The 17,275-nt window shown below is 37.4% G+C and overlaps 1 protein-coding gene across 7 annotated transcripts in view; it reads right to left on the bottom strand.

Annotated features, from left to right (window-relative positions):
• The window catches only part of VPS13D (vacuolar protein sorting 13 homolog D), a 107,461-nt gene that overhangs the window by 45,881 nt on the left and 44,305 nt on the right, over positions 1 to 17,275 (bottom strand). For all 7 annotated transcript variants that reach the window (XM_040586658.1, XM_040586659.1, XM_040586656.1 and 4 more), the window contains 20 exons: positions 16,940 to 17,092; positions 16,189 to 16,324; positions 15,139 to 15,186; positions 14,239 to 14,389; positions 13,391 to 13,601; positions 12,026 to 12,273; positions 11,165 to 11,356; positions 10,482 to 10,608; positions 9,431 to 9,573; positions 8,460 to 8,590; positions 8,038 to 8,213; positions 7,792 to 7,915; positions 6,724 to 6,959; positions 5,864 to 5,972; positions 5,055 to 5,212; positions 4,591 to 4,699; positions 2,530 to 2,709; positions 2,151 to 2,267; positions 1,660 to 1,809; positions 642 to 791 (listed from right to left, as the gene is read on the bottom strand). In XM_040586658.1, coding sequence (XP_040442592.1) covers positions 642 to 791; positions 1,660 to 1,809; positions 2,151 to 2,267; positions 2,530 to 2,709; positions 4,591 to 4,699; positions 5,055 to 5,212; positions 5,864 to 5,972; positions 6,724 to 6,959; positions 7,792 to 7,915; positions 8,038 to 8,213; positions 8,460 to 8,590; positions 9,431 to 9,573; positions 10,482 to 10,608; positions 11,165 to 11,356; positions 12,026 to 12,273; positions 13,391 to 13,601; positions 14,239 to 14,389; positions 15,139 to 15,186; positions 16,189 to 16,324; positions 16,940 to 17,092 — 3,049 coding nt within the window. The remainder of the gene's footprint in view (positions 1 to 641; positions 792 to 1,659; positions 1,810 to 2,150; positions 2,268 to 2,529; positions 2,710 to 4,590; positions 4,700 to 5,054; positions 5,213 to 5,863; positions 5,973 to 6,723; positions 6,960 to 7,791; positions 7,916 to 8,037; positions 8,214 to 8,459; positions 8,591 to 9,430; positions 9,574 to 10,481; positions 10,609 to 11,164; positions 11,357 to 12,025; positions 12,274 to 13,390; positions 13,602 to 14,238; positions 14,390 to 15,138; positions 15,187 to 16,188; positions 16,325 to 16,939; positions 17,093 to 17,275) is intronic.

Genomic DNA, 17,275 nt, shown 5'->3' with positions numbered 1-17,275 from the left:
TTTGGGAGGCATTGTGTGTCATTACCTAATACTAACACTTCAGCATCTGATGCTTAGCTGTTTTCCAACACCAAGATCCATTCTTTTTGAAAACAGCACTGACATACACAGGTAAAGATTCTGAGTGAGAAAACGAGTCTTGATAACTAACTCCATTTTGCCCCCACAATGCATGCCACAGTTGGTGGATACATTTCCAGGCAACATTTCTGAACAGCTGCAGTACACAGAACAGGGTTTATGCTGCAAGTAACAGCTTATCAGAGAGAAGTAATAACCTTGTAAATGCTCATGAGAAATATAGCATAGATATTCTGGCTCACTATGCTACAATGGTACCTACCAATTCTGAGGGGAGAATAACTGGCTTGAAAAGTAAGGCCACAGATGTGAACAATCAAGGGTCTGGCCCAATTTGTTATATTTTTAAATATATTTATTATCCTGCTCCTCACTGTACCGTAGCTTTAAACACTATGAACATGAGAAGGTGGATATAGTGTCCTTTAAACCCCACTATTAATTCAACACAGTGTATTTCACAAATTATTGAATTCAGATTACTAGTGAAAATTAGGAACAGGAAGGGTCATTTAAACAGAGCAGCACCTGCATGGCACCATCACAAGACTGGGGTTTACCTTGTATATATCAGTCAGTGCATTCTTACTGGGAAATTTCATTGCATTTACTTGCACAGCAGGACCAGTCTCCACAGGTTCGTTTTCACTCATCTTAGGCGTGAGAAAGAGCATAAAAGGCTGTGTAGTGCCAATAAGCTGGTTGTCTACCTACAGAGTGGATAAGGATGACAACAAAATCTGAGCAGAAGACAACAGCAAAATTGATCCCCCTTAACTGAGGAATCCAAAGCTTTCAGAAATACATGGTGCCTGAGCCAGAGAGACACTGAATAATACTTGGTTATTGATCTCACTGAGATCATACTAAAAAAAAGTCAGAAATGTCCTCCCTTAAAAAAATACTACTATAGATACCAACAAACAAAACTTGTAACAAAATTGCTACATCCTCTGTGACTTTTTTTTTCCTTTTACAAAAAACAGCCAAAAATATTGAACAGGAGACTTAAGCTACTCCTGCATTTGACTGATGCATGTAAATATCCATTTATCTCATGTTATCTACATCAGTATCTACAATTCCCCTTCCGATAAAATCTTATATATTGGGAACAAATTCTAATAATTTAGAGGAGTTTTCTAGTAGAATAAAACCACTTTTTACACTCTTTCAGTTTAACTTCTGAATTCTGAATTGCAAAGACTGAACTCAAAACAAGTGTTAAGGCAGAACTGCAGAGTCAAACCCAAAATCTAGGTGGAAAAAATGTAATAGGTTTATACTTGTCTTATCTGCCTATGATTCTATGATTTATACTGCAGTGCTACCAGCATTAGGACTCCTGCTTTCAATAGCTGCTTTTCCACTACGTAATGAAAGCATCAAGAACCAAGAACCAGGAAGGGAGAAAAATCTCAATCTCACCTGTTTACAAAATAAAATAAGATTCTAACTTGCCTAACAGACAGATGGTATGAGATACAGTCGAAAACAAAGAAAATAAAGGAACACCGATGCTGACTGAACTTCTGCAGAAGATCCATGACCAAATAAATGTTTCAAAATGGTAAATACCTGTATGTCTTGCACACTAAGCTCTAGCACCTGACTTGTTGACAGTTGTGTGTAGTGGACATGAATTCTTGTGAGGCTTGCAAATACTAGCTCTTCAGGAACTTTGTTGACCAAAGACAACCCTATTCCACCTTCCAGTTTCACAAGCACCTGAGAAAATATTTGAAGAGGGAAAAAAAAAACCCCTAGTAACAAATCAACACTGAAAAAAATCTGTGATACTGAATACATACTTCTGCAAAGAATTTATTTTCTTAGACTCATCTCTCCAAAGAGGCTGAGAAGCTAATTGACAATTAGTCTTCAAATAACGAGGTGTTAAGACATAAACCCAACTTTTAAGAATAAGGAGTTTTAGCAGGAAAATCTACAAGTTCATAACAAGAGGCCACCATGGGGAAAAGTTAACAATCAACCCCCCACCCCCCCCTCTAAAATCTAGAAAGGAAAATGAGAAATAAAAGAGACAGATACTAGTTGTAATAACTTACTTCTAATTCCTGCTCTGTATCTGGATTTTTTAACTTGTGTAGATCTTGTTCCGTAACTGGAAGTTCATCTCCTTCACTAGATAAACGATCATTTCTACGTTGGTTAAAATCCGTTATCTGATAAACAGATACATTACTGGAATGATCGCTTTCCTATTTATAAATCACAGCTATACTGTCCTACCTTACAAAGTTATCTTTTTTAAACATAAGTACAATGAAAACTTTTGTTGTTATTATTTCCGTTTTATGATATTCTTCTCCCCCTTCATATAACTACAAAATTCTTCTTGCAAGAATTCAGAGATGCAATACAGAAAAAGGTATTTCAAGTACAAGCAAATAATGAGACTGGATTCTAGTTAATGAAGGACTTCACCTGTAGAACCCTAGTTGGCCCATCCGGGATGACTCTAACAGCTAGTACTCCTGACCCAGGCCTCATCTTTTGGTTTATGAACTGCTGTTCAGGTGGAACTGGCCCCAGAAGTTCAAGTGCAGTATCAGGACCAAGAACAACTTCTGCTCCATCATGCAGACCTAGTATTCCTCCCTTTGCCTGGAAAGGGAACAAAGAGTAAGGGGAGAGAAAAAAAAAAGTGATAGGTTAAAAGCTTCAGGTAACTTTACGTACAATGATTTAAAAGTGTATTTTACTTTCCTCTCCTTGCTCTTCAGAACTAAAAGAAAAGCAGTCCAGCAGCATCTGACTTGATATTGCTAAAGCTTCTGGTAACTCGTGTTTAATCAGTTTGGCAGCTACAAGAAAAAGCCAAGATCAGTAATTAAGTATTCCCACTGCACATTCAGAAACTGCAGATATCATACTGTGACTGAACATGGGACGTCCTTCCTGAAAAAATTTTCAAAACGACATAAAAGCTTTTTGAAAGATGAACTCTGGATCTGCAGATCAGGATGTAAATCCTTACTGAGTAAACACCTTAAAACAGCAATGCAAGGCTTTTTTGGTTGCTTCAAACTGATAAGTAGTAACTTACTAAGCTACAGTAATTTGATCACAAAACGATCAATGCAACATCATGGGACTAAGTCAAATACTCTCTAGATCTATTTTTTGGTATTAGAATTGAAACACAGCATCAAAGGTGACAAAGGAACACTACACTGCTGCTATCCCTACTGTATCTATCCTGGAGGCTGGAACCTTCTTTTATGGCTACTACATTCCTTTAAAATTAATCAGAACAGAACTACAAATACAGTCTTAAAAGGTTATTGTGAACCCTTAGGAGCATTTCCCATACTTTTCTTCTTTTCTTACATCAGAACAAGCATCTGAAACTTCAAATGTGGTTTTGGCAGGCTACTTCTAGTTTCACAGGGAACATGCATACTGTCCTGCTATTACACAGTGAGCAAAATGACCAAGATGCTGGTCTTCTGTCATTGCTGTCCTGTTTTAAGATGAAGAAATATCCAAAGCATGTGTTTTGGAAAAAAAAACCCAACCAATGAATCACAAGGAATTTAGAAGCAAGAACAGAACAGGGGTAGGGGAGCTATCTCCAACAGGACATGAGGGTGTTCTAGCTACAGAATTTTTGAAGTAGTAACATTCTGAACCCTACAGATCCATTCCAGATTCACTGTGTACGTAAAAGACTCACTTTCATCACAAGAGTTAATGTATTCCCTATAAAGGTACTTTTTCCACTGAACTGAGGTCGTTTTCCATTGATGTAGCTGGCAGAATTTATTTTTCAAAATAAAACTTTAGATATAACATCATTATTTATTACAAACATACTTTCTATTTCAACAATATGCAGGATAACTTACTAAAATTTGTTTGTAAGCTATGGATAAATATGGTTGAAACACTTCTAAAAAGAAAGAAAAAAAGAGAATCAAAATTATTTTGATGTTTAGTTCTCAAATTTGTAAAAGCAATCCAGGTTTCTGTGCCTACAAATTCTACCATCAGCAGGCAGAATTATCAAGCAGTTTGCAAGTGTTAGTTGTCTGCAAGCCAGTTTCCTGGAACACGCAGAGCAAACAGTTCAAACTGCTTTTAAAATTCTAATTACTAAAATGTCAGAACCATGGTTCTGAGAAGTGCAAATCTTGACCTTCATCAGCGATACTGACACAATCTGCAGCTTTTTTACATCTGGTATGTGTGAGAATATCAAGGCCCTTATTTATCACTATACCGTCCATTTTCAACTATGATGTACTATTACCTTTCTGATTACTTATTTATAGTAAGTAATAGTGCAAGATATTAATTATTTGAAACTGGTAAGAACATTCAAACATGAATTTAAACCATACAAGCAGTTTGTGCAAGTCTGGTTTCCTCTGCATTCTGAACTTTGGCCTCAAAGCTTTTAGTTCACTTCAATACTAAGTCCAAATGACTCCATCATCTCTATCACAACAGCCAAAACAAGTTTAACATATGATCAAGACTGACCTGGACAACAAGTCCATGAATACCACAGGTCAGCTTTCCGTCACGGAAACTCCATGTCTGGGTAGTACTGCGCCGTCGATCAGGCTTTCTCAGCATCAGGGGCTCGTACCTGCAAGGAAAGCATGTTACCCAGCACTGGAGAGGGTTACAACACAGTTTTACTCTGCAGATCTGTTGATGGTGAACACTCGCTGTAATTTTCCTCAAGCAAATTCTCCTAATCTCACTTCTGAAGTGGTCTTTTAACAATCTGCTGCTGAAAATACATTAGCCATGCTTGTAAAAATTCTCCCAAGTCACAAAAGTGATCATGAGGTCCATTCACAAAGACAGATAAAAATCTAGCTTTTCCACATGTCTTCAAAATAGTTTCTTTCCTTATTCAGAGAATATCACGTTAAGTACGCTTTCAAAGACATGGTTAGAATATACATCAGGTTCCTGAGAAATTGTATTTGCAATACCTGTTATCCGTGACAGCTGCCAGGCCTGCAATATCTAAAATCATAGAAGAGTCCACAGACCGAGAAGGTTTATGGGGGTTATGAGGAACTGAAGAACCTTCATGGCAAAGCATTCCTGTGCCCATCATTCTCCAAAGCTGAGATCGTTTTCCTGGCTCCTGTTGCATAAAAACTCAACATTTAAATGAACACAGCAGCACAGAGCAGATACTTCTGTTCTGGTTTGCTATCAGATGCTTTGAATTATAATTCTTGGAAGGACTTGTATGTATTTATCTTCAGAGCCCTGAATTAGAATTAGGAACTAGTCTGTATAAAACCTTCTAATTCAGCTCTGATGTTCAACAGGTATACATCCTACATTAGCACTGTTAGATGCAGAGCTGCATTTACAAGATTAAAAATAATCTCAGCAATATTTAAATAGAGTTTCTATGTCTTAAGAGCTCCAGAAATAGAAGATTTTACTTACAAGGCAACCAAAAAGGAAGCATGCCCTACCTTGTAACTTCATTACAACATCCAACATATAATTAACACTTGATTGTCTTAGAGGCGTTTACAACGTTCCTCACTACTTTTATTCAAACTTCCTTTTCTGTCACCCTTACCTCCATAAAAAAGTCTTATGTGGGAGCACCACCATTAATTCAAGCAGCCCAAATTGCAGTAACTTGTCACTTTCAACGGTGTCTGTCTCCAAACCTAGTTATCCTGAAAGTGTTTTTTATTTTTTCCTTCTCCCAGCATATGATTTTACTTCAGCACGTAGCAACAGCATTTTAATAAAAACAAATGTGCCTTGGTACCTTCTTTTTCAGCACAACTCGCTGAGTCTTTGGAGAAACGTCAAGGACAAGCTCTGCATATGCAGCATCCTTATTCGAAGCAACTGGTCTTACACTTGGCTCCTGTGAACTAGAACACCAAGAAAACATCATCATGTTTATTCACAGAAGCTGCTGCTTCTGTAGTCTGAATTAGATCTGTACCAAAATCCAAGTGAGGAAGCTTATGCGTCTAATATAGCCGATCAGGCAAAAATTTGTATTGCCTTTTTTTTCCTCATTATTTTTGGAATCACCAGTGTAAGCTGTCAATTTGAGTACATTCTTAAAAGGGGCTTTGATTTCTCACTGCAACTAGGAACTTCACAAGCAAAGCAGATGAATGCTGAAGAAAATTTTCTACCTTGTATTGAGGAAAGCAATAAACAATGTATTAACCTCCCGTAGCTGTTTTCAATAGCATATATAGCAGTGCAATGTTAAAATTCACAGGCATCTCATAAACAGGTATGCCCTGTAGTCAAGTTCCTTTATACATCAAGTGAAATTAAGCCCCCAGAGGTGACCCTAAACATCCTTGCTCTCCCAAGATCAGACAGTGGGGTCACAGCAGATGCCATATGCCAAATCTTTCTCATTATGTGATAAAATAAATAATGGCAAGCTGCACCTATAGAGCCAAGTTACCACGACCAAACGAGGTAAGATACACAGCTTACAGACTCCTGAAATTTGGCATTTGTCTGCGAGCTATAAGGCTGACATAAGTTTAGCTGCATTTGAAAAATTTTCAAATGGCAACCATTAAGAGAATATTGATGTAAAGCCTGAAGAACACCATGAACATTCAAAGTATGTTCACCTAATATATAAAGAATTACCCTGAGAAAGTATACGTAGCAGCAATATAGATGAAGTTTTCATAGTAAAGCTGCTTGCTGTCTTCGAAGTCATTCATGCTGCAGACGATCTCTGAGGAGCCCGCCCCTTTAACTGTCAGCGTTACGAAAGGCGGCAAAATCGGTTCATCCCATGCGTAATCCAGAGAGGTCATGGGCTTCACTTCAGTGTACAGCCTTGGCTCGACAACACCGTGCTGATTGAAAACAATCGGGACCTGTAACAGTTATGAAAGAGGATGTGGTTTCATGCAGAAATTGTTAACCAGACAGATTTGTTGCTATCATTGTTCCTTTCTCAGGAGTTGATCACTGAAATGTGTTCAGCTCCCCTCCCCCCTGCCAACGGTTTCACATGCATTCTCTTCCATTCAGTCTCCATTAAAGATAGTCTCAAAGGGATGAGAAATGTCATCTTTGCTTTTATCTGCTGTCCGTAATTCAAAATGTCTTTAGTCCTGTGGTAGGTAGCACCTCAAACCTCATCACCAAAATCAGGACTTGCCCAGTTCTATTTAACAGTTCAGTACCAAACAGAACGAGAACCAGTAAGTACGAACTGCTCCAGCTCTTGCTCTGATCACAAGGCAGTCAGTGCATTACTGTTAAATGTGCAAAGTAAATTCTCTGGTTTTTATACTCGCTGACACGGAAGCCTGAAGACAGAGAGAAAGGAAGGGGCAGCAGCAGCCAAATTCTTTCTTTGAATTAACTTCGGGTTAGTCAAGGTTGAAAAGAACACAGAACAGATGACAAACCATCACCCTCGCACAATTTTCTCAACAGTAATAAGGCCCTTCCTTCTAAGACTTTTAACGTACTCATAAAAGCCACAATGTTAGCACTACTATTAAATAAGATAAAGTAGCTGAGTACTAACAACTTTTATTAAAACTTCAGAAAATTAGTATCTACACAAATACCTCTTGCCACAAATTTTTATTTCATTACACAAGCTAATCAGCTCCCTCATCTAACAAATACAAAAGAACTTTGCTTTATAAACTAAAAAATGAAAGAAAAATGTGGGGGTTTTTTTTCTTCTTTTACCTTGGAAAAATTGTCTATGCGGAAAGGTGGTGGTAACTGATCTGTGTCGCTGAACGCAATGCGGTATGTGGCTCCTTGAAGAGTAATTTCTACTCTTAAGAAGTAACATTTTCCCAAGGTGTCCCTGAACAAGAACAAACAATTACAAGAGCGGCAGGCTTCTGAGCTGCATTATCTGCAGTGTGAAATAGATGCTTCTATCAAAAAATAGAAGTATGCTACAGAACATTTATATATAATAGCTACCTCATATTAATATGGAATGAGTTGTTTTTGTTGACCTCAAAGCCCCCGGACCAAATGCAGTTTGGGACATCCATTAGTCTCACACATAATAGTTGATCGTAATCATTACGTGGCCAGTGGAACACGACGCTGGATCCAGGAAGGGTGGAGATATAGCCATCAGGATTGGATGTTCCCTAGTACAGAAATTGGAAAATACATACCCTATAGATATTTAAAAAGCAGTATTATCTATATACCTCTCAAATATGTACCCAGTAATTAATTCAGTTAGGTGGATGCTGCTATTAGAATACGGAGAAAGATCCTCATAACTAGCCAACAATACCTTCAAGTATAATGTTTGTGTTCTTTTTGGTTGGAAGACGCTGTGACTAACTACAAGTATCGTAATAACAAGTAACAAAAAGGATGCATCTTACCCGACCTCTGGCAAACTCCCGCTGAACAAAGGCAAGCTTGTAGCTTGATTTATTATCTAACAGGTAACGGGGCGCAAATGTTACCATGCATGTATCAATATAGCGGCCTCTGCCTTTTTTAACATCGATACCTAGTAATAAAAACAAGTTAAAACCAAAGCTGTTATTTACAAAAAAAGCAAAAGACATCTGCCACAATATATTACACATAACAAAAGTTTCTTTTCTTGGGTTCCTGAGACATGCTGTTTCTGCTGTAACACTGCCATATTTTGAAGCACCACTTTAAACACTAAACGTAATTTTATGTCATGTTACCCTCTGTTTCTCAAGTATAATTTAGAGATCATAAGCACTGAACATAAAAAAACCCAACCCAAACTATTTTCAACAACAAGTAAATCAATGCAAGTAATTATTCTACTTTTAAACATATGAAAAATTCCTCAAAAATCACTGTGGAGTAACTTCCAAACTGTCATTAAAAACTAAAAGCTTCCAAGGAAATTGTACTTTACATATGCTTGGAGTGCAAGGAAGACAGAAGTTGCACATCAGCCCAGAGAGGCAAAAAGCAAAAGCCCCAGAAGGAGCACATGGCTGGGCAGTGACAGCACACAGACACTCAAAACAGCTGAAGACAGTAACGCTGTAGGATTTGTGTGCACTTAGAAGTAACAATCGAGGGGAATACACAGGAACAGAAAGGACAGTTTGCAAATGCAGTTATTAACACTCGCTGATGAAATGTAAAAATAGAAATAACTGAAAACTAATTTTTAAGCTAATGAAATTAAATATAAAGACATAAAAATACTTAGAATACTATTTTTTGTTTAATAATTTTCTGCAGACCCTCAACAACGCTTTACAGCAGGGGAACGTGTTGTTATTGTTCCATTTCTGCTGTCAATGACATCATGTCTTACCAAGTTCTACAGTGTTTCTCCAACGTTCCTATCAACACATACCGATGTTATAAACGAGGCCTGGCCGGTTTCCATGCTGGATCACCTTCAGGGCTCTGACACCACTACCGCCATCCAGGGAGAAACCCTGGCACCAGCCCGGCATACCTTCAGGATGGATGCCTTTTCCAACCCGCATTGTACAACTACGGGCAAGAAGAAAACACAAAGATTTAGTCATTTAAATGAGGGATCAAATATCAACACGATACCGATGATCAAACACATACCCAGGTACAAAAAGAACACCTGTGTATTAATATCAAAGCACTGAAGTCATGACAAATCTCTTCTTGAGTAATTCATTCTGCATTTATGCCATAAGCTCTTTTAACATATTGGTCAAGATTCAGTGACTATGTCAGGTAAAAAGCTTGGTAATTTTCAGACTGCTTAACCATGACAACATTTGTGTGTCTTTTTTCTTTGAAAGAAAAAAATTTCAAAGTTTTTGTGATAAATTTATCTGAAATGTTTTTGATTTTTGCTCAAATGAACAATTCTTAGATTTTAAATCATGTTCTTATTTCTAATTTTCATGGAAAAAGCAAGTTTTCTCCTTGATGCCAGTTAAAGTAGCTGAAAAGTTTCCTTTCCAAACCCCTTCCGTTTCCTTTTAAGTCAGAATCACAACAGCTCTGCTGCATGTAGACTTTCTGCTGCTTCTCTATTAGTATTCAGAGTTTAGGATTAGGGATATGAAGCAGGTTTTTTTAGTGGTAGCAATGCAATCTACACAACTCGGCAAGTCTCTTCATAAAGGTTTTTGATTTTCTTAGAAACAAAGCATGAGTCCAAAACATGCAAAATAAAACCAAAGCAGCTCGCAGACACAACAGAATTAGCCAGCCAAGGAGTTTTCAGTAGGAAATGTCTAAAGATCCCATATGCTTATTTCAGTATTTAGAAACTTAAGAACTTAACAGGTCATTTTAACAGGGAAAGTCTTTTTCCTACATGATATTCATACTAATATTTCAGCACCCAAGCTCTGTGAATTACTTTCATACTTTGTAAGGCTCCTCCCGTCTGCTCTTCTTGCAGTATTACTTACAAGTTTGGCTGTTCTTTATCAGCGTAACAGAACAGAAGGGGGCTGAGGCTTCTAGCAAGCTCATGCTCTTCAAACTGACCTGCAGCATCTGTTTTTGCGTTATCTTGTCTGAAGATAAGTGGTAATCCTTTAAGTAAACGCAGAAAAATAGAGTGTTAAACAACACTTCACCTTTGCACAAATGAAAATGAGAATGGTAAAAACTACTTCAACTTAAGGAACAACCTGAAATAATCAGGCTGTAATAGCCATCAGTCTGCATGCATTCTCCCTCTCTATCTGCCTAACCTGCTCCATGCAGAAAGGGAGTTCTGGGACCTCTGAAAGTGCCAACAGACGCTAACGCAGAGTAACTGCAATTTAGACCTGTGGCTTTCTCGAGGCATTTCAAGCTCTTGAAAACCACAATTTTATGAGTGATCGAATCTATGCTGATTTTTGAATCTATGGTCATGGTTGAAGACCTGCACTACAGCAACTAAAATGTCTTAAGTTATCCAATATTCATCAAACAACAGCTGCTGGCACTGTGAAAAAAAGTAAAAAAAAATCCTGCTACTTTTAATTCCTCTTAAGGAGTATTTAAAAGCTCTGTTTGACTAGAAAGCAAATCAAAACACTGTGTGAAATCTTTATTTCCTAGTTCATGATTACAGCTATGAAAGAAAATACTGTAAACTTACCAGTTTTGTTGATTAACCAATACGGTGCTGAAATTAGTATTTTTAGAGAACCTTCAGCACGACATATAATCCTTATGGTCAAATTTAGCAGTCGTTTGTTGACATCATACAATCGCATCCGCACCATATAGTTTTGTGTCCCAGGAGGAATCAACAGCTCTTTACAGATCGGGAAGTTTTCTAGCAATACGCCTACGAAAAAGCAAACATCACCCCAAAGAAACGTTAGTTTCTGAGAAGCATACAGGCTGGTGTTTTGCGTGGCTTGATCTCCCTGAGTATTTCTTGTAGCTTACCCAGCCTAACTTCTAAATCTGCCCAGTGTAGTAACCTCTGACCTCATGAAGAAATACCTCAATTTAAGTCACAAACAACAAAAAAAACACCCTTCTGTAAAATACCCTGTGTAGGGCTAATTACTGCCTTTGGCGTCAGATGTCCAGCCAGTGTTGAGTAATTCCACACACGCTTCTCAACACCAACTTTTTTCTGTCAGAAAGAAAACAGCAAAAGCACCCAAAATGCTGGGAACTTATCTGATTTATTCCCTTCTTCATCACTGTTCTCTCAACTTTCCACTGTTTCCACTCTCAGGAAAACGAGAGAATAGCTGAATAAGGAACAGATCAAGACAGCTGACAGATTTGGGGGAATGATGGCAATTTATAGTTGGCTTTTTTGGATGTGAGCACTTGGTTGTGTTAACTATAAGAAGCCCTGTAACCCAATGAAATATTCATATAAATGCTTTCAATTTTTACATTTTTCCCTTCTTGCACATAGTTCCTTGTACAAGGAACAAGTTATATTGAGATACTCCTCTAGGAGGATCAGAAAGCGGTATCTGAAGAAGGACCTTACCAAGTTCAATGTTCTGAGAAGTATCAGCTGTGTGCAATGCTGCCTCTTTGCCAGGTTTTAACGTCCCGTTAATTGGCATTCCTTTAACATAGAACTCGAGTTCACAAGGTAGCAAGTTACAGATTACCACCGTCGGCAATAGATAAATAGTATGCCCAGGCTGTCTGAAAATTTGTTTAGCACTGTCAGAAAATATGCTGGAAGGCATGTAATCCGGGTAATTTTCTTTCTTTATAGCCACACAAAACCTGTGAAGGCAGACATATGTGAGACATCAAAGAGCTTGTCAGAATAATCAAACCCTGTCTTTGTGTATTGGACTAAATCACACAACATGCTGTAATTGCAGGACTGATATCAAAAAAAGTGTTTAGAATTGTTCTCCACATAATCACTTCAGAGTCTGATTATAAAGTATTCTGTATTTGTGCCTAACATTAAGACAACAGGAGTTTCCCAAAGAATTTAGTCACTCAAACTTCACCTGTTCAGAGACCTAATAGAAAATGGCTTTTACAGATTACCAACTTTAAAACCAACTTCCATAAACTTGCAAACACATGTTATGCACTATTACCAAAAAGATATTTTAACTATTGAAGTAAATTATAATCATGTTCTCAAACATAAATGCTGAACATGTCCTTCCTTCCAATAGACAGAGCCTTGTGTTGGCCACCTGACACTTCAGTTTTTCATTAGTTAAGGTAAAAAGTTGAGTAAATAAACCTTAATTTTATATTTGTTAATTTTCCTCCCTGTTGATACATTCAAACCCAGCATATTAAGAAATGAACTACGGAACACATAGTGGTAACTATTATAGTGTGCAAAGGTCATTTCCTGAAACAACTTCCAAAATCTCTATTCTAGTATTACTCAAACTGAGAGCATCTCTAAATCCATCGTATCAGGCAACTACAAAATTCCATTAAGTCCTCACTATGCAGCAGCATTTTTGGGCTGAGAACAGAGTACAGGACATTCAGGACAAAGAATATTTGCGAACACACTATGGCAAGCCACTCATTATTCTCCATGACACAGACTAGCTAATTTAACACGAATACACATTCTATTTTCTACCCTTTCCTTTTTTACAATAAATATTAACAGTGTGCTTGCTCTGTATGCTTAGACATTTGCTAACAGGCACTGTCAAAGGGGCTTCAAGGAGCCCTACAGATGTACAGCAGCTATGCTTCAATATTTTCTGGTTATTCAACAGAAGAAACAAAACATCCCATGAAGCTGCAGAAGCTTTCACCTCTCAAGTATTTTCTTTCCTGTTACTTACTTTCACAGTATTTCATTTATCAGAAGAAGATAACACAGTTTACAGCAAAATAATTAGGTCTTTCTTACCTGAAAAATCGGCTATTTTCAGATTCCATTGAATGACACTCTCGCTTACTGCTACATACTTCTGTTGTCTTTTGAACACTAGTCCAATGAATCGGAGCCTTACAGAAAAAGACTCCCATTCCTTTTGGCCTGGCTTGCAAATGCCAAGAGGTAAGATGCAATGGGATAGCAAAGGAATCTCCTGGCATAACCGCTGGAAGAACTACAGGTTCTGCAACCAAAAAAGAAAATGCACATATCAAAACAGGCCCCTTTACTAAAAAGCATAAAATTTTCAAATAGTAAATCTCTAATTTTTGAAGCAACACGTTTCATTTTAACATAAAACACTAGCTACTTTATATATGTTTCAAACACTAACTAGTTTTTTTAAGCCCTATTAACAGTCTGGCAGCAGACAAATTTACGTGTGTAAATGTGAAACTGGACACAGACTAAAAGCTTGCTGGAATTCAAATTCTTGTTCCTTGAATGCTTTAGTGAAAATGCTTATTTCAAAAAGACTTCATTCATTATATTTTGGGTACATTACCAGTGTATCACTGCATTTCTAGACTGCACCTTTGCATGCTAACACCCAAAACCTTCTACACTACTGCTAAAAGATAAAACAGGCTACACACAGAAATAAGATTCAGTCTTTCATCTCAGCTTTTCCTGTTTACCTGAACAATAAGCAAAAATCCTAGTGGGTTCTCTAGCTTACCTTGCTGATCACTTTCTTCTTAACACTACCTATTTCCCCTCCAGGGAGGTCTACTTTGTAGTCAATTGTTACAGAGAGTGGTGAATCTTCTCAGGGAGGAAGCTAAAGATTCCCCGGTGTGGAAGAAATCGACACCACTTACTGTCAGGTGCAGAAGGACTGTCTAGTCTTAGTTCCATTGGCATTTCCAGCTTGTTCTTCACTATCAAGGCTGAGCGCACTGTTATCACTTTCCGAGCACTACCTTCCATGGTAACTTCAAATACCACACGAACTGGAGGCAATGAAGAAAACTGGAAGATATTTAAAAGCATTAAAAAGCTCAGGTAATGATTATATCTACAAGAGGGACACCTCAATTTTAAAGCAGTAACTGCTGGAGTAAAAACTTGCCAACTGAGTCCAACCATATGCAACACCTAAAGTATATACAGTTTCATAATAATGACTTATAATCCTGTTCCTCCTCCTCAAAACACAGTAAAACTAACTATGAAAATGCAATTCTAAACACGACAAACTCCATTATCTTTTTCAAAACGATGCAAATTCAATAAGAGCAATACAGATCCTACAAGAACACTTTATACACTACACTACTACCTTATTTTACAAATTCACGGAGTTTGAATTTCAAGCCTCATATAATTAAGTCACTCATCATTCCTATCTGTCTAAACTAAATCTAAACTAAAAAATAAGGTGGAGCTTTCTTAAGATAGTCATACTTTCTTCACTCTTAGCTGTTTTATGTCCTACATTACACAAAGTTATTGCCACTTCAGTCCTGAGAAGCACATTTTATATGGGTTCACATGCTGGAATTCACATACTGGAATTTAAGACCCATTCTTCAACCAAACATTTACACTGGTGAGAATGCTAAGTCATGTTACATACTTGTTCTGATATGAAAGTTTGTTTTGTTTGCTTGACTTTTGTTTCCTTTCTATTGAAAAGGTTCTTAGAAGGATGTAAAAGCCAGTTCACTTGTCGAATTATGCTAGTACGTAGCTCTAGAAAGATGAAAACATATACTCACGTAGACTTGTGGATGTATTATATTTGTTCTACTTATTGGGCTTCCAAGCTAGAAGAAGAGTAAACAAGAAAGTTAAAGTTGTTCAGCTTTTAAGGTATTACTTTCAGTAACACAGAACATTACTACAGAAGAATAAACTAAATTCTTTCATCACTTTGTGGTTCTGATCTTCAATACAGCTTGGAAAACACATCAGAACTATATTAGCAAAACCTATTTGTAATACTTCAAAAAGACATTAAGCTGAAGGAAGAAGGTTTGTTGAAAAAGAGAAAAAAAAGCTACAGAAGATGTTCCTGAACAGGAATTCCCATTATTTGCATCCTTTCCCTTCAAGAATCTAGTTGTACAGAGAGACAATGCTTTTTATGCTTCAATACACAAACATCAGAAACAATTCAAATAAAAGACTACTGGCTCTTGTCATCATGAAATTAAATTCTAATCCTGTTTTATAACAAAAAGATCTCAACTTCCAGTTTCTCAAACGATCAAACATCTTCAGTAGCTAGTCTCAAAACTTAACTAGTTTTGAAATCTACACTACCACTTTTATCATTAAGACTCAACCACCAACTGCCAGCCTGCTGATTATTACAATTGCATTTTTCCTTCATGACAAGTATATTTTGTCTAAGCAGCCACATATTTCAACAATCTCTAGGCTTACAGGAAACTGTCAGTGGTGTTTATTTTAAGTAAATTCAACACATGAAAAGCATTCCTGCAATGGAAAAAATAAAAATAGCCACTGAAATGCTGGGCTGATTTAAAGCTCAGTCTCCGTGAGTCCATGACACTGTCACCAATATCTTAGTTCTGTCATTGGAAGCTCTGACTGCTAAGCACAGACTTAACTGCTGGCTACTCTGTCTGTGGTTTTGTTACGTATAAAAATGCCACTTAGGAACCCAGCACCCCTAAACTCTCCCAATTCAAGCTAACTGGAAAGAGGACAACCTCATACAGCAGCTGCTTTAAAATCTTGGAGACATCCTTACTCTCAAATTACATATTCTATTAAAACTAACACTCAAAATCAGAACTTACAGTGGAAGAGGATGAGTTCTTATCTGGAGCAGCATATCGAAAAAACGTTCCAACTTTGTCTACAGACACTGGACTGACTTCTTCCCAGCCATTTACTCGCACTTGCAATTGATGAATTCGTAGATCATGCGTGTGCCTACCAGGTTAGATCAAGTTAAATTACTCTTAAGCACTATTATATAGTGTAAGCACCAAACAGTTCAAACCAAAAACATTCTCTAGACTCTGAAAAAAAGAATCCAAGGCATTATAAAAAAAGTCTCCAGAGGTTTTCCATCTCATGGATAAAGACCTGATTTTACATCCATTTGTTCCACCTTCCCTAATGAACACAGAGAACTACAACTACGTCATACAGACAAAAATAAAAGCATGCTCCGTATTTGTTAAGAAATTCTTCTAGTTCTTAACACTGATGGCACTTAAGCTAAAATGACCAACACTGCCCCCACATCCTTTAGAATAAAGAACGTATGATTTGTAATTGAGGTCCCTATGTCTTTCTAAAGGCTTATGATGATCCACCTCATATCTAGGAACAGCTGCCACCAGTAGCAATATATGCTGCTTACTAAACAACTGGTAATTTCACTCTATACATGAGTTTTAAATATTGAAAACTGAAACATTAACAGGAGATTTAAAAAATATCCACTTTTTATTTAACATCTGCTGAAGTCCTCACAACTATGATCCTAGGAGTTCCATATACGAGTCTGTCAAAACATATCTCTCAGCCTGGTCCCTTCACCTGTGTCTGAGTTTCCCTCTGGCTTCAAATTCAAATGGAATCTCTTCCCCAGTGATAACTTCTTGCCATTCACTGACATTATGGGCATCATCCAGCAATGTCCCATTTTCCTCAGGAACAACACCTGGACTCCCGCTGTGAGACAGTGCAGCCCTGTGAAGAGAATCCCAACATTTTTCAAACTGACAAAACGACTACTGCAAGTAACAAGTGCTGTTTAGACTGCCTCAGTCTACCGAAGTCCTGCAGCAAACATATCTACATCATGAATGGATCTGACTGGTATCTTTTTTCAGTAGTAAAACTATCTTGCTGTCAAAGAAAAGGCTCTTAACT

This window comes from Falco naumanni, chromosome 3 (genome assembly GCF_017639655.2).
Source record: "Falco naumanni isolate bFalNau1 chromosome 3, bFalNau1.pat, whole genome shotgun sequence".
In the NCBI taxonomy this organism is placed as follows: domain Eukaryota; kingdom Metazoa; phylum Chordata; class Aves; order Falconiformes; family Falconidae; genus Falco; species Falco naumanni.
Note: the sequence above shows the minus strand (reverse complement) of the source record. Positions and strands in the feature narration are given on the sequence as shown.